The following is a 17,780-nucleotide window of genomic DNA, read 5'->3' as shown; positions in this document are numbered from 1 at the left end:
TTGCTGTTCTAAGCAGTCGCCACTTTGATGACGTAGCTCTGAGGCTTCTTTGTAAAACCAACATATGCGAAGCCATACACAGTCTGTGCATATTTTTCATTGCACAATAAAAGCCACAGGAGTGCCACTTATGTCATGCTGATTTAATGTTTTAAAAACAGTCTTTGCGTCCTGCTGTGCTTGTTTTCCCTGACAGTTTGGAGTTCCCACTGTTGGTTTTACTTAGAAAGACTTCTAGAGTTGCCAATGTGTTATTTTTCCCCCCAACCTCTGCCGTATAGTAGATGTTGGCGGTGCATCAGAGCACAAACAGCTTTTCAACATGCATGTGTGTACGCAGTGTCCGTTCGCATTTGACTGTGGTTGTTGATGATTTCAGAGTGTTGGAGATGTGCTACAGGAGCGTTTTGCTGTGGAGATGAAGTGTAACACGGCGCTCCGTCTGGCTGCCTTGCACATGCATGAAAGACTTGATAGTTGTGGACAGACCCGGACTTCTATCAAGAGCATTACGTGAGTCTTCTGTGTGCGTCTGGGTCAGTTTGAGGTCACAACACGAAGGTCGCTGCTGGCTCTCGTTGATTTTGATGATCTAGAAAGCGAGGCGCTCTGCTGCTTTCAGGATTATGACTGAAGATACTAATTTATTAATACGTCATTTATTAATGTGATGGAGCATATTGGGCATGTGTAATGAGGACAATAGCCTAAATGCACACCAGCCCCAGGGATCTAAAGCTGGCATGTGAGGATGTAATTGTGTTTTTTAAGTGATACAGAAGGTAATGGCCTGATTTTAGGGTTAAGGAAAGGCCAGGAGGTTTATGGGGGATTGTTGGTATGGGGAAATGTCCGATACAAATTCTGGTGTTATCTGCACTCTTTCATTAGTATTGCATATTTAAAACAAAACTTTTTTTCCCCTGATGACTAATAAAATCTAGTAGAGGTACTCTTAACAGCTTAGCGTGGAGCGTTCCGCTTTGCATCTTCAAGCAGATGTTCACGAAAACACTTCAGTTTTTAGTGCCTTGTATAAAGCAAACATTTTCTTCACTCATCCCAAAATATATACTTTCTGTATACAAACAACCCTGAAATCCTCCAGGTTGCTTTATTTCTTTAAACTGATTTAACTCTTAAAGACAAGCGACCATACAATTAGCAGTTTTCCGTGCAATTATGCGAGAAAAACAACATGCTTTACATTTACTGACATGCATGGAAAGGTTTTAACAGCTCAAACTGGTATGCATGCTGGAATCCATGCAAACCTTCTTGTCAAACAAAATCCAGTTAAAATTGCTAACAAGGGTAATGTTAGCTTCAGAAAGCAGACTGCTGAGGGTTTTGTTTTACCACGTAAGAAGATAGTTGCAGTTTTTATTATTTAACTGTTTATTAAATAAGTATGTTGATGTTGTTTTCAATTATAAAAGTGCTTCATAGTTGCCTTTACAATGACATCTTCTTTGTCTTAAGTCCTTTTATAGACATCATTTATTCTTAGTAATAAGTCAAATAGTGCTGGCAACCAGATCACTTTTTTGTTTATAAGTTTGATTTTCATTCCTCTGTGTATGTGTTGTTGGCAGGAAGGAGTTTGGCCTGGACAGCTTCATCTCACCCACGCTGCTGAGCAACATGAGAGAGAAGGACCTGAGGAAGGCAATTAGCTACCACCTCAAAAAAATCCAGTCCCTTCTTGAGCCACGACAGAAGGTAGACAAGGAATGACAGATGACTGACAGAAAAAGCACAGAAGGCCGTTCGTTACAGATCGTGCCTGTATTGTGAAGGCTTTGGGGAGCATTTTATTTTAGCTGTTAATATCCTACGCGATTAAAGACGTTAGAAAATGATAAGTAGTGGGCAGCGGAGTACTTAAGGAGGAGCTTATCTGCTTAGACTGTCAGAGAATTTCTGATTTGATTTTACTATATTTTCTCTCTTTTTTTGTTAACTTTTGTGTTCCAGGTAATATCGGCTACGCAGGCTAGATTAGCCTACCTTACTCAGCTTGGAGAACTCATTTCTTATGGTGGACGGTCTTACACAGCCACAATGATGGTAAGAACCTTTTTGTTCACTTGCTAAAATACAAGCACTAAACACTTTACGGTGTACATCATGGTAGTACTGCGTTAGGCCCTTATTTAGCCTCTGACTTTCACTTTACAATCGTAATTATTTTTGGCATAAGGTAAGGGAAACAAATCTCAGAGATGTTGGTCTATGTTGCCATCGTGACATCATGCAGTTGCAACAGATTTGTCTGTACACATCGAGGCTAAGAATCTCCCATTTTCACCAAAATGTGCTCTGGATGATTTACATCTGGTGACTACGGAGATTTGACACGTGGTACACTAGGAAGTGTTCATCAGAAGCTGGGTACACTGTGGCCATAAAGGGATAGACATGGCCAGCGACAACACTTACGTAGGCTGTAGCATTTAAGCAAAACTCTGTAAAGCCAAAAGATGGTTTTGTATGAAAATCCCAGAAGCTCAACAGTTTCTGATATTCTCAAAACAGTATGTCTCTGAAATCCAGTTTCTTACCAGTTGTGATATTTGGTTTAAGCTTCAACAAGTTGTCCTCATTCCATTTAGATGTCTAAATGAAGTGGTTTGCTATCATATTGAAATAAACAGGTGTGCCTGTTAATACGCCTTATAACTGTGATGTCCTTTTGTTGTATTTTTGTGTGCTTTCACCTTTGCTCAGCTTCAGGACAGGGAAGTGATGGTCAGCTTGCTAGTAGGTGCCAAGTATGGATTGAGTCAAGTCATTAACCACAAGATCAACATGATATCCACATTGGTTGAGTTCAGCAGCATCAGCAAAGTGGAGCTGCTATCCGAGTCGGATAAAGTCAGCCTGCTACGCATTTCACTGCATGATATGAAGGTAGGAAAGACACGAGTGACTCTGTTCATCCAGATGCTGTATAATTCATAAACACGTTGGCAGAGACATTGATAAAGACATGCATATGCACTTAGCGTTCTATTTTTGTGCCAAATTTCATGCTAGAATAAAAGTAGGTCAAGTATGCTTCCTCGAGTTCAGGAATACGTAACCTTTGGGAGCTAGTGTACATGATAATTCTCTAACACAAAGGTGACAGTGTCTCCTTCTTTCTCCCACTTCTCCGCCTTTCTTTTCTTACCCTTTGGCTTTCATCGCCTCCGTTTACCTAATGTTCTCCAATGCCCTCCCCTCTCTCAGCCATTTGCCTTACTGATGGATTCTATGGCTGCCAAAGACTTAGGGTGTCTGCTGGGAGGCTACTGCAAACTCCTGGTGGATCCAAGTGTTAATGTCTTCCGTCTGGGGCGCCCGAAAGTCAGGGTGCACCGGATTCCTGCTGAAGAAGGTGTGTGTGGGAGGTTCGCCGTAATAGAGGGAGTGTGCTATGAATCCCTAACAAGTGAGCAAAAAAATACCTGTTTCACTTAAAACCATCACTTTCTGGCTTTGGCCTTTTTGACATTTTCCACATCAGATGTCAATATACTGTAGCCTCCTGAGACCCACAGAGTTGTTTACAGAGTTATTTTTCTCCTCTGTAGAGGCCACTGTCCTGAGCAGTACAACTTATTAAATGTGTCCAAACTCTAAAATCATATACTGTACTTCCAAATACATACAGTAGCTCTAAAAGGCTTGCAAACACGTTAAAAGGGCTGGTGTTTGTGGTGTAAAAAAATTATAATCAGACAAACCTTTCTGTAAATAATGTAACATTTATCCCCAGCAAATCAACTAAAAAAACAAATCTGTTTAAAGGAAAAACAAAGATGTCATAGTGAATTTTGTCCAGAGTGTAATCTCACAGCATTATATTTTTAGAACAAACGAGGCCTCACGATCATCAAGAAACAAATAAAATATACTTTAGTTGTAAATTTCTCAAATTTACAAATAAATGAGCATTTCTTCCGGGTTTCAGAAGGGTATATCATTAGGCAATACATGTATGGATAAAGATAACTGCTGTGATATCCTATTATAATTGAACATAATTTTCTTCAACAGTGTGCATCCATAAAACTTTAAACTGTGCTTATCTTCGGTTTCTGCATTAGGTTATGTGTCCCGCTGCTGCAGTGATTCAGATGACTCCACAGATAATGACGACCCAATGGATTCTCAGAGTTACAAAGGCTCAGACCCCGCAAGTACAGACTGGGAGGAGAGAAGAAGAGGGGAGGAAGAAAAGAGAAGAGAGGAAGAAAGAAAAGAGAGAGAAGAACACAAAGGCAAACAGGAAGTAAAAATAATAGTTACAACAGAAGGCAAGGAAAACGAGAGCGAAGAGGAAGTAGGTGCAACAGGAAGTGGTCTACGTAAATTTAAAGTTGTGGATGAAGAAATGAACCTGGAGACCAGCTGGTATCACACTGATCCAAGAGTTACCAGCAGCTTCTCCAGCTTGTCCAGCAGTTCCTTGAGCACTGCGTTGGATGAAAGCAACGCTGCAGCCAAAGCCCCCTCTCGCCTGGATGCTCTTCGTGGATCAAGCCCGGGTGAAGATCCTTCAAACATGGATGTGCACCACCCGTACCTCCTTGAGCCAAAGCGTCAAGGGCCCCTGCGACCCACAAACCTAAACTACCGTGGCAATGATAACTCTTTCCTCTGCTTCGCAGAGCTCTCCAAGGATGATTTGTTACCTAGTCCGGCGGGAGCTACAAGTGATGACGATGACGATGATGATGATGACGAGGAGGAGGAGGACCTGGGTATCCACAAACTCAGACGCATATCTAAGATCCCTAGTTCAAGAGATCTGAGAATGATTGACAGCACACCTTTTGAACGATTGCCCATTAAAAGAAAGAAAAAGACTCCTCCCAAAGTCCCAGTAAGAACAAGTTCAATTCCTGGAAGTAAATCAGCACAAGTTGAGCACCGCCTGTCTAAAGATGAGGACAGTCTCTTTCTTACTCCTTCGCCGAACCCAAAACCAGCTCTTTTGTTAAAGGACAACGTCTCAGAATCAGAAGATGAGTTTTTTGATGCACAGGATAGATTTACACCACCAGTTCCAGATTTGTCAGGTTTGTTCTAGAATTTTTTTTTCACGATAAGACAACTTTTATTTCATTCTTTGCGAAGGTCTATTGATGCATGCACAGTCGTTTTAAGTCAAAACATCTAACAATTATTTCTTTTAAAACCTCTTTTAGCTGTATAATAACAGTCTGTGTATCTTCTTTGCTCTTTTTCTCCATCTTTTACAGATGCTGAGCTGGCTGATCGGCGAAATGCCAATCGTTCGAGTGGAACCTGGAATAGTCTTCCATCTTTCCAAGGAAAAGAACCATCATCTCCCCTAGCCAGTAAACCTCGATCACCTAAAATGAAGAAGGATTCTGAGTTGCTAAAAGATTCCACAAACCAACTTGCTCACCTACAACCGAGTGCTTCAAAGTCATGCCAGAAACCTGAAACAAAAGTCAAACCACCGCTGGCACCTAAACCCCAGTTGCTTCCCAAACCTCAGATGATGCCTCCCAAGTCACCCCAAAAAGGAAGATCATATGCCCAGTGCAATGGAGATGCCTCCGGACATTTGTCTTCTGAACTTTTGGAAATGGAGCCAGACACAATGGAGTTCAAGTCTGTCACATTAGGTGGATTGCCTCTTCCTTCATCAATGATTACAGCAGTGAGATGTAAAAAACAGGCAGTAGCCAACACAACACTACAATCAGAGGAAAAGACTAACAAACAGGAAAACAACTTGCAACTAAACAAAAATCTGCTGTGTGAGAATGGATCGCATGTTCTTACTAGTGACAAAACATTCATTTCGGATAAAAAGGAAACAGCAAGAACTGATGAGAAAGTCAATGGATCTAACGTTCTAACAAAAAGTCCACCGAGCTTACACTCTATCCCTCGCTCCAATTCGGGCACGAAGCTAGCTGTTCCTCCACCGGTTCCCCCCAAACCTACTTCTTCCATCGGTTTTCATCCATTATCTTTACCTGCTAGCTCTCCTGTGTCTCCCACTGATCCAAATAAAGGGATGTTTAAGGATACTATCAGTACACCCAATGGGATCCACCCATGGAACAATCGCAATGGCAGCATCCAGTCAGGACCTAGGAGGGTTTCTCTGAGCCATGAGAGCCTTTCACCAAAAAATACAGATGCGCCGCTCACTATTACCACCTCACCCACCTCAGTCGATTGTAAAGGTGTTGGAGGCCTTGACAGCAGAGAACCTGGTCGATCTGGTTCAGGCTCTGATCTGAGAACTAGCTCCTCCAGCCTTGGAGGTAGACTACCAGCTTCTGCTCTGAGAGGAAAGATCCAGTCTTTGCCATGGTACATGACTCGTTCCCAGGAGATTTTAGGAAATCTGGACTATCCTTCCACGAGTACCATCAATGGAGACACATCTGGCTTTGGTTCAGGTTTGTCTGTAGCAAGTGGTTTGTCAGACTTAAACAAAACCCCTGTAAAGGACAAAGAATCAATAACCTCAAAATCAGGAAGTAAAGGAAGCATCTTAGATGACGGAGCAGAGGTTGTCATCGCAACCATCAAAGAGGCTCCAGAAGTAAGTTCACACATGAAAAAGGCCAGTGGAACAAATGGCTCACATCCTAATCTGAGTTTTCGAGATAACAGTCCACACAGTGGCAGTGTTTCTTCAGAGCAGCCGCAGTCACGGCCTCATTCAGCTGTTGGCCTGGGAGGCGTGACAAGCATGCAGATTGGAGGGGACTCACCGACCTCCTCTGGAGCAGACACTACTCCTCCACAGCAACATCGGGAGTCTTGTGGCTGTCGCACTGTTTACGCCAACTGTTTCAGTGGAGACACTGAAGATGGGGTCAGCTTTGACGAGGAACTCACGGTTTATGAGTTCTCTCGCCGCATACGCCCCAAACCTGCTCAGGCGTCCTCTCCAACGACACCCTCTCCAAAACCCAACATTCTGTCCCTTCTGAGGGACAACCCTCGGCCACTGTCTACTTTCTCCACCGCATCCTCTGAACTGAGTCCTCTGGTTTCTTGTCCAGTTTCACCTACGGTTTCACTCAGTGGTCGTCTTCGTTCCCTTACCAACAAGAACTATGGAGGGCTAAGGGGCGGCTTTGCCTCTCTGCGTGAAGATATAGACCAACTTCTTCTTGTATTAGAGAAGGGGGCACTTGACCAGGCTCAACAACTCTCAAAACTGGAGAGCACAGACCTAAATCACAATGGAACAGAAGACAACACTGCTGTAGGACAGAGCTGCACTGGAATGAGTCCCATCATCATGACAGAACCTGAAAGGAGTCTTCTCCAGGCAGAGGCTCGCCGACTAGCGTCTGGATGTCAGCGAGCCACACGTGTTGGCTGGGCTCCAGATGAGGCTCTGCGCTCTTTAACCACTAGCTTCAGCGCACTGGTTCAGCTGTCAGCCGCCTGCCTGAAAACAAACCCCTGTCCTGGTTGCGATATCTGCCATAAAGCAAGACGTGTCAACAAGGATGAGGACGACGACGGGCAGCAGCCTATGGACAAGTTGAAGGAGATAGTTGGTCTGTACCGAGAGTTTGTCGGGGCCGTTGAAACAGCTGGGACTGGTGGTGTGAATGGTGGTAGGAGTGTGGGGTCTGGACAGAGTCAGGGAGAGGAAGATGGAGTGCGGTTGCTTGCCAAACGCTGCACTTTGCTCATCTCATCAGTGTTTGCACTCACACAACTCTTCCGGACATGCACACTGGAAACCACGGACACACCTGGCCGTGTACCACTCAATTTTTGACCCAAACCTTCAGACTCCAAGACAATGGACTCCTGAGGGGAGACAAGAAGAACCTGCACATAGCAAATTGGTTTGCAACGCCAGTATTTTTGTACAAGTGCCATGCACACCACAACAAATTACATACACACACTGACACCTCACATAATGCCAGAGAGAAGTCTGCCTCTCTTTGTAACACATGGACTATGCATTTGTACATATGAATTTTATAATTACTTTATTCTTATTTTATGATACAATATGTGTATGTATGTACTGATTATCCATGTACGTATTTATGTATTTATTTTTACAATGTTTGCACCATTTTCTGCCATGGACAGATCTCTGGTGAGTGAAACTTAAAAAAAAAAAAAAAAGGATGTCACTGGATTTCTTTCTTCTTCTTTTCTTTTTTTTTTAAATTTTCCCTCGTCTTTGAGACAGTATTATGTTACCTTTTGCTGCTTTTGAACAAAATCTTCACTCTTCAAGGTGTAATCTGTAAATTGTCATTTTAATAAGTTTATTATTGCAGTATGGTTACTGACAAGACTTAGAAAATATACTTTATTACAGTTTTCAACTACAATAAATAGCTGTTTTGTTTTTATATGTGTAAGGTTTACACCTTTTTAAGGGTTTGGTTTTAAACCTCACAATCACAAATAGATGTGGTACAAAACTCTATTACACAGCAGGGAGAGCACTTTTGACTGTTACAGATTGCACCTTTTGTGAGACATAACCTTGTATGAAGTGTTTTTTCCTGTCTTTCCCACTCCAGTAGTTTCTTTGTAATATTCCCATTACCCAAATATATGCAGTATTAGAACGTTCTTGTTTTCATCCAAACGCCTCCGTCTATGTATGTTGTCTGGGTATGTCGGGATGGGGGCTTAGGCAGTGAAACAGTGGACCTTATTTATGTAGTTGGCACAAGGGAGACTGTTAAACTCTGTCCAGATGTAGCAAAGATCCAGTCTTAAAAACACTGAGCCACAAATATTCCTTGCTCTTCGTCCTCTTTGTACACCACTTTATCAATAAAAACACTGACAGATGAACTGATTAAGGTCAGAATTGTAGATTTACATTTTGTGTCCAACCTTAGTTTACGCCTATGCAAACATAAACCCCTCGGCCCCTGCACACTGTGTGCCATTTTTTATTTATTTCCATTCTAACATTAAAAGCAACACCACATGCATTATTCTTGTGTAAACACATTGGTTTTTTTTTGTTTTTTTTTACTTTGCTTGGAATGTTGGCTTTTGGTCTTGCTTTGGAGAAACTTTCTGCATCATGATTTGCAACAACTTGCAAGATTTGCATGACATTTGCATTTGTCAAATGTAAAGACTGTTTGTACTGATCTCTGTGAATCGCCGCTAAAAGGATTACACTGCCTGATCAGTTTGCTGATGTGAAGCGTTCGCTAATCAGCTCGCCATTTCACAAGACGTAGCCAGCTCCCTTGATGAGCCATCCACCGTGAAGGATTTACTTGAGCCACTTTTGAACAACAGGAAGGCACTTAAGACTGATCAGTCAGTAGCCGTTCCTGTAAATATGGTAAGGGGATTTGGCAAAATGAAGTCTGCTTAAGCATTCAGTTCGCTGGTGAGGAGAAGTATTTCTATTTTACAAAGTGACGAAGGAAAACGCTAAGGGTATGAAGGCAAATCTCCTGATTGAGACTTCCAGCTGCCATTTTTTCTGGTAGCTTTATCAATCATTGCACAAACAAGCCATTCTATGATGCTCCAACTGTGTTTTGTCTCTTTTTTTTTTGTTCATCAGACCGGCTAAAAGAGCAAGAAGAGTCTGCTACACTCTTCTGTTTGTACGCACATAGTTTCATATGAAACATTTATGTGTCTCTACACAAGCTGTCCCTTTTCCATATTTACATCCAACAAAGTCAATGTAACAAGAATTGTACTGTTTGGGAATAAAATACACACTGACCTTAATGTTGTTTCGTTTTACTCGATGTTTGTCTCTGTTGATGTGTGCATCAGCGAATTCAGGTGCCTGGGATCTACTCGTCATACATCTCATTTATGACATTGTAAACTTTAAACATTTGAAGTGAAAATAACAAGAGGAATGCATGTGAGGGTGAACCTGAAACTTCGCTATCGTGCCGTTTTGACATGTCTTAACCTCTAATGCAGTTAACGAGGATTACTGTTGGCTTTCTTTCCCGGTGTTAACTCGCTTTCCCGTCTGCTAAGGCAGCGTTTATCTGTGAACTGAAGCGTCTCTCTTTATCCTTGGTATCCTTCTCATCTCTTACTCCTTATTCCAAGAAATCCGGGCAAGCATTTTAGCCTTGTGTTATTAAAAACACTCCTTATGACATTGAAGGCAAAAATGTTATCCCTTCAAATTCAAATGACCCCTTGATGACCATGTCAATGTGAGCAGCAACCAGGAGCTGGAAGGCTTTGTAGCTGCAGCAGCTCAACCCTTCTGGAGCCAAAGTCCTCACATCAGATTGTCCTTAATCTGGTTTTTATGTGTTGATGCAGTCACCTGAAGAGTAACGATCATTAATGTAGACTCACTGTCAAAACTTCTTCAGTGATTAAAAAACATCAAATATATTATCACAGCGACGCTGTTTTAGTCATTGTGTCGGGAGTGAGTGCCAAGTCTCATCTTTTCTACGGCACATGGTTGCAGGTTGTGCGAGTGATCAGAAAGCAGGGATTAGAGTGTATCTCAGGAAAAGGGCAGGTCAGGCAGGTGGTGTATTGTACGGTGAGGCTCAGTGGATACAAAGGGTTTGGTATAGATGTCACAAATGCTCAGAAATCTTTCATTTAGTTTCATCAGCGACTTTGCTCTGATTCCTCTCAATGCAATTCTTTAGAAGACTTCACAAGTCACCTAATTAGTTAATATATTTTACAGCTGTTCTGGCTCCTCTGAGGTTTGTTAGAAAACTTTGGTGATCAAACTCCTTTAGGAAGACGAAACACAGCTGACAGGTCAGAAGTAGATTTGTAGAAAAATAAATCAAGGTTAGCTTATAAAACATCTCAAGCACTGTCTAAATCTACAAACCTACCAAGAAGTGGCAAGTCGCCTAACCTGACAGAGAGGCATTATTCACACAAGCGGCCAAGACACTCCTGCCACCTCTGGTGTTGAACTCTAAAAATCTGACACTCATGCAAGAGTTGCAAAAAGAAAGTTTAAATAAAAGCTATATATAAAAAAAAGTCCCATATTTAGAAAACAGCACACCCTGCACACAGCCCCACCACTAACAGTTTCAATGTTGCTATTAGTGGCAACATTATGCTCTGTAGATGTTGTTTCTTCTGCGTTCTAAAGGGAGTCATCAGAATTGTTAGACAAATTGAGCAAAATACTAGACTGCTTCAAAAGAAATGGGATTGGGGTATTTTCAGCAGGGTAACTACTGACAATACACATCCTAAGCTATAAATGAATGGTGTGTATAGAATAACTGTGTTACAATGAGTCAGGGAAAGTCCAGGTCTAAATCCAAATGAAAATTAATGGCAAGGCATGAAAAGTTCAAGTTCACACTCCATCTGAATGAGCTATTTTGCAAACAGAATAAAAGCCTCCAGATGGGACAAACTGGTAAAAGCATAAGGTGATGCAACAAAGGATTGAGACCCACAAAGCCTGAATACAAGTGGATGTAAAAAATATGTAAAAAAATACTGCAAATCATGCATTTTCTTTCTACTTCACCCTTTTGATGTTCGTCACATTAAATCCCACTAAAATAGGTTTATGGCTTTAACATAAAGAGGAGGCAAGAATACTTTAGGAAGGCGCCGTCATGTTCATTTTTTTCCCACAAGAAAATGTAACAATTTTCCCATTTATCCTGAAACGCCAATGCAACAAATCCGTTTTTATTTATATCAAAGACTTGATTTAGCTGCAGTGAATAACGTTACAGTTTCAGAGTAACGTACTGACTTTCAGAACAATTACAGGCAAAGTTATTTAAAACCAGCTACAAAAGCTTTTGTTTGAAAGGAGAAACAAAAAAAAAAAAAAAAAAAACCTCATGTAACCTTGAACATTGAGGGGAGGAGTGAAAGGAGAAGCAAAACATTTGAAAAAATTAGGCCAAACGGTCCATTTTACGTGGCAGCTTGAGCTTTTTGTGCCACTGAACATTACCCTCTGCCCCTGTCTTCACCCTCCGCCATTAATCTTCAGTCTCTCAAATGTCCAAGCAACGTGCCTTTCCTCTTTGGGCTGCCAGGCACGCTCAGAACCGTGGTGTGGTGGTGGCTGAAACTACTCAAGCTTGAAATCTGAGCCCATTATGTCAACAGATGTTACAGACGGGGAGGAGAGTAACCGTGAGGGGAGAATATATCAGCAGGAAAAAACAAGAGAGGTTTCAGAATCCAACTGGGGAGAATGAGCATTCAATAGTACTTATTTCAATGTTTTGCATTATAGAAAGGGTCCAAAACCATTGAAAGGAGCAAAGGTGCACATCGAGATTATTGTTGGGTATATTTTCATGTTGTTCACAAAGTCTAAATATAATTTAATTCCTTTCAAAGAAAAAAAATAAATTGCAAATATGGGTGTGGATTGTTTAGATTCAAAGAACTTTTGCCAGTGGCACTTCAGAAAGCAGGTAAAAAAACAAACAAACCACAGATTAACTACAGACGCACCAATCAACTTTAACAGTTTCATCACTGAGACCTGACTTATAATGTCGATTGAGTTTGAGTTTGTTTTCCCAGAAGACAATAAAAAAAGTAGCTTTGAATAAAAACAGAAAGGGAAGGAATTACAAGATCATTGGCATTAACACCTTGAAGCGTTTATCTTTAATCAGAATTGGACATCAGAGTGTATTTTGCTAGTTAAAGACTGAAAAATCAGATTAGAGTTTTGATGCACTTCATGAAAAAAAAAAAAAAAAAAACTTACAATATTTTGTCCTGATGATGACCAATCAGTTGATCAAGAGAAATGGCTGATCAGAACCAGCCAATTGCACTAATTGGTGCATCCCTAGTTGTAACCCTGACATTTCCATATTTTGTGTCCCATTCCAAAAATAAGTGAGAAATTTCATAGGCATTAAAAATTGTATATTTTCAGCATGAGCTTGTAATAAGCGGCAAGTGAGAAACAAACAGGCAAAAGTCTAAGAATCTCCTCTTGACAAATAGTCTCTGGACATTTCAATGGTCAAAAGCACAAAAGTGTTTAAGTGGCAGAAGTTTAGCTTGAGAGGGAAAGTGCTTTTGGTCGACAGAACAGAGGGATGTCACTTTCAAAACTCCACAGCACACGGCACATACAGAGAAACACATTTTTCTACAAAACAGTGAAGGAAATCAAGTGCTGCTGTAAAAAAAAAAACACTCCTCAGACCAAACAAGGGCTTACCATTTGGACCCTGGCACAAAGGATGTGAAGGCTGAAGTGTGCATCTTGATTTTATTATGATTACAACATTGAAAAGTAACAATGGCAGGTGGTTATCTTACACTCTTAGCTGGCTCCTTTCTTTTCTCTTCTCTCTCAGTCCTGGAATAACAGAGCCAGACATCAACCACACAGACTTTACGTCGCCAAGTCTCTTTCCACACACCTCCCACCTCTTCACGTCGGCGTTCCCTTTGAATACATCTTCTATTTCCTTTCATAAGAGCTTCAGTAGCAGCTCGTAGGTGGCGTTGATGATCCCCCAGGAGATCAGTGACCGGTGGTAGTTGAGATGGGCTCCTCTGAAGAGCATGACCACGCTGCCCCCCCTCTCCCTCCACACCGTTAACAGCACCTTCCGGCACGGCTGGAAGGCTCCGCCGACTTGAGACTGAGCCCGCGCCTTGACCACGTTTAGCGGGTAAAACATAATGCCGAGAGCTGCTCCCAACACCCCTCCGCACACAAAATCATTTACCAAGTGACCTGCCTGGTTATTAGCTTCTGGCAACAGCTCCTTGATGGGCCCGCGCAAGCCGAAGAACAGCACATTGCTGGGACCGTTACGGAGGAGTATGGGCACGAGGCCGCGGTAACACTCTCGGACGCCGTACTCGGTCACAAGTGTCCGGAAGGTGTGCGCTGTGTTGTTGAAGCGCGCATGGTGCCGATGATCCTGCAGGAGAGTCTGAACGCGCTCAAACGGCGTGAGGATGGCTTCTGTGGTTCCTGCCAGCGCCGCGGCAAAGCTTCGCGTGACGAGCTCTGGCACGCCGCTGCCGCCAACGTGGTTTTGCAGTACCCTGGAGAAGTCCTCGTACAGGCCGAACATGATGGCCACTGTGGTGCTCTTCTGGAGCAGTGGGGGGAGCAGGCCCCTGTACAGATTCCTCAGCCCGTCCCTCTGCAGCTGCTGCACCGCCTCGGTAACCAGCACACCGTGCAGCTGCTGGCGGAACAGCACTTTCTGAATGGGGAAGGTCACCAAGATGTTGGTAAAGGCTGCCATGGAGCCACAGACGTAGTGCTTTCCATGAGAACCCAACTTGGCGCCGAGAATCCCGTCAGGCAACAGGGAGGAGCCTCCTTTTGTCAGGCCGGCCCCGGGTTGAGGTGTTCGGGTCGGCTCGGAGTCCATGGTGCTGACAGCCATGAGAGGCTCAGTGCACTGGCTGATCCTCCGGCATCACATCAACTCTGTACAGCACTGAAACAATATGTTAGAAACAGGCATTACAGCATGTTTACAACAAGTACATTTATGTGAAACAACTAAAACATTTTAATTAACTCATTGTTCTTTTTACACACAATGTAGCCTCAAACATATGTATTTTACTGGGATTTTATGTTATTTATCACAACAAAGAAGCACACAACTCTGATGTATTGATTTTATTTTGTATTCTTATATTTTCTTTTTTAAATAAACATCTGAAAAGTGTAGTGTAGATAACACATGTTGTGCCTCTAAATAAAATTCAGGACAACCAGCAGCCCTCACAAGACACCGAACTAAGTGTAAGTATAACCGTTCTGTGAAAACATCAGAGGTTTGTTAGAGAACAATAATTAGTGAACAATAATGAAACCCAAGGAGCACAGCAGAACAATTAGGGATAAAGCTGTAGGAAGCAAAGTCTTGCTAGAAAACAATTTCCCAAGCTTTGAACAACATTAATCATTGAACATGGTGGTGGCAGCATCATGCTGTGGTAATTTTTTTTCTTCATTGCCAAAAGAGGGAGAGAAAAAAAAAGCATTTTCTGAAATTTGTGTATTCTGCTCCTTCCACTTCACAGTTGCACATTACTTTGCAGGGTTTCCCCCAGAAAACTTGCTAAGCCCGGTGGTCGGGGCGTCGAGGCGGTCCACCGGCGGTCTACCGTGTCTTTGTATTAAAAGATGTTAAGTTGACAGGAAATTTAAAAGTATTACCTTGTAATTATATGTTACGGGAAAACATCTCCAGTTTTAATCTGCTATTTAAACCCACAACTAGTCTAACGCGGCGGGTTTTAAACTCTTATCTAGAGTTCTCTAAAGGATCATAATTCCTCACAGTAAGTTGATGTAAATATCCATAAAGGCCAGCCTGTGTCCAGTTTGAGTGAAAGGAGGCGCAGCAGCAGCGTGCGAGGCAAAGCGCAGAGGCAAAGCGCAGAGGTGCCAGCTGTGTGAATGGTCCGCGCACTGTCGGCTTAATGCATAAACTATAAACCTATCTATTATAAACCTATCATTTAGGAATACATCTGCTCTGCTAGTGAAATGCTCAGAGCAACAGAGACACTTGCAGCCCGGCTTTAAAACAAAAAAGCGATTTTTTTTTTTCTTCTAGAAACGTAAAAAAGTAACCCTTAGCCTGGCGGCGGGGCTAGTAAAGCATGGCGGGCCGCCAGGCTTATAATACACTGGGGGAAAAACCCTGCTTTGTGTAATAAAACAAACCAACAGGCTCACTATCATATCCAGTCACACCTGCAATATAAACCAACAAGTTTGTTATATTACAAAAATGTAAGGAGTATCAATACATTTGCAAGGCACCTTTTAATAAGCTACGTTTTTACAACATAAACTGGGACTTAACAGTATGTACCAACTCGAAAAAATACTCTTAACTTGTTTTAAAGACATTTCAACAGTAGTATCGCCTCATTACATCTGAGGTGATTTATTTCACGAGTTTCTTTTTGCATATCTGGTAATAATAAAATCATTTCATGTCAACCATCATCTGACAGAAATTAAACTGTTACAACCAGACTAACGCCTGTACAGACAAGCAGCCTCAACAGCCGACTGATAAGGATTATTGCACAACGGACTGATAAGTTAGGGCCAAAGTCATAGGAAGGGCCAGGACAACTATAAAAGCATCGACACAAGTACAGAGCTGGAAGCACCGTACATGTACAGTATTAAATGAATCATAAACATTTAAAACTATTTTTAAACACACTTTTCCTCCTACCAGAAGCAACAAATCAACTCCAGTAATTAAAAAAACACATTTGAAAATAAATGTCTAGAAAAGTGGAGAATTAAAGCACTTTTTTATGTAGTAAAGTACAAGAGGCAAAATGTCTTCACGTTATCTAAAAACAGATTATGAAGACACCAAAATATCAAAGCAAAAATCTTTAGACACAGTTTCAGGTCAGAACATGCGGGTACTATTAACCATGACACAGTAGTTTTCATGCAGGTGTTTTGCCCTGAAGATTTCTACTTTCCATGAATAAATACAGGCCAATTTTAATTTCAGACCAATAGTTACATGTGCATTGTTGATGCTGCAATTCTTGCCATGCTGCTTTTGAAAATAATCATCTTTTGTGCTTTGAATATCTGCAACTTTGCCACAATTGGCAAGATGCTTCTCTATATGCTTGCTGATTAAAGAATAGAACTACAGGAATTTTGCCAACTGCGGTAAAATTACACAGGAAACCCGTTTAATAGACTGAGACAAACCCACACTCATATTGTGTCACACTTGGATCTTTTATTCTTCCCTCTATGCAGCAAGTATTATTTCTCAGGAGTTCACAAACATGTCCAGTCACGCCTGTTTTCCTTTTACACACGTAGTGTGGCCTATCTAAACAACATTTTTCAGTTACAATAATTCAAAACCATTAGTAACTTTTGTGTGTCTGCATACCAATAATAATAACAACAAAGATTATAAGCAGCTATCATGCTTATCCCAATAATCACACAGAACGCTAAAGAACTTAGCAACATAAGCTAGTTCAACCCTGCTCTTTCTTGCCTCCTCGTATTGATTTTCAGTCAATACATACTCAGAAAATATTGGGACAACGCTCAGAAAACAAGCCACAATCCACAGAAAAAATACCTGTCTGCAAAGCATGCTAGGTTTGGCACAGTCCAAATGGTCAGGTGCTGATTGACGGCTGTTTTGAAGACCCCAATGACAGCTACTCAGTGCCAAGCAGTAAAGTAGCCGCTTCCCTCCAGTTAAGCTTATAGATGAGTGCTTACCTGCTATGTGCGCTGATCGGTTGCTGTCCTGTACCTGGACAGGTGGGTCGGTTTTGCAAGGTAAACAGGCCAACGCTGTGTAGGTCGTGTCTGGAGTTACAGCAGAATTACGTGTCGTGACACCAAGGAAGCTTCTGCGCATGCGCATTGCTACGAAATTGAATCTACCGTTAGGGCTCACACAGATTTAAGATAACATTTTATACTTTTGAAACTCATTTAATTAAGCTTTTTGACATAGTTAATGAGTAGTATGGTTTTACCAATTTATCTACGTGAGTTCGACGCACATATATACATTTATCGCGCTGTTTGGAGACACTAGCTAACTAGCTGTGCTAACTCGGTTGACCTGCTTGACAGCAGTGTGCCGTAAAGCAAGATTACTGTATCCATAGTAACGTTCCAGCCGCGGCACCTATAGACATGAATGGCGGCACTGATGGGTTTGTAATTTAAAAAGACACACTTCAGTAGAACTACTGTTTTATCCATGCTCTCAGAAAGAAAAAGAAAATGGCTTAAATTGGTAGTTTTAGTTCAATTG

The 17,780-nt window shown here is 41.8% G+C and overlaps 2 protein-coding genes across 2 annotated transcripts in view; one reads left to right on the top strand and one right to left on the bottom strand.

Annotated features, from left to right (window-relative positions):
* Positions 1-9,738, top strand: part of frmpd1b (FERM and PDZ domain containing 1b) — a 30,486-nt gene extending 20,748 nt beyond the window's left edge. The window contains exons 11-17 of the mRNA XM_014991241.2: positions 380-513; positions 1,596-1,722; positions 1,978-2,070; positions 2,731-2,913; positions 3,235-3,436; positions 4,095-5,069; positions 5,253-9,738. Of these exons, the coding sequence (XP_014846727.2) occupies positions 380-513; positions 1,596-1,722; positions 1,978-2,070; positions 2,731-2,913; positions 3,235-3,436; positions 4,095-5,069; positions 5,253-7,780 (4,242 nt within the window). The 3' untranslated portion in view covers positions 7,781-9,738. The remainder of the gene's footprint in view (positions 1-379; positions 514-1,595; positions 1,723-1,977; positions 2,071-2,730; positions 2,914-3,234; positions 3,437-4,094; positions 5,070-5,252) is intronic.
* Positions 9,739-11,651: 1,913 nt separating this feature from the next.
* slc25a51b (solute carrier family 25 member 51b) lies at positions 11,652-17,564 on the bottom strand. The gene is made up of 2 exons (XM_014991237.2): positions 17,234-17,564; positions 11,652-14,426 (listed from the first exon to the last, which is right to left on the bottom strand). Exon 2 carries the CDS (start codon positions 14,370-14,372, stop codon positions 13,437-13,439), a length of 936 nt encoding a protein of 311 aa, XP_014846723.1. The 5' UTR covers positions 14,373-14,426; positions 17,234-17,564; the 3' UTR covers positions 11,652-13,436.
* Between the last annotated feature and the right edge of the window lie 216 nt (positions 17,565-17,780).

The sequence above is a fragment of the Poecilia mexicana genome, unplaced genomic scaffold (genome assembly GCF_051168715.1).
Source record: "Poecilia mexicana isolate PSO_F unplaced genomic scaffold, ASM5116871v1 scaffold_10, whole genome shotgun sequence".
Taxonomy (NCBI): Eukaryota; Metazoa; Chordata; class Actinopteri; order Cyprinodontiformes; family Poeciliidae; genus Poecilia; species Poecilia mexicana.
This window is presented reverse-complemented; position numbering and strand designations above follow the sequence as displayed.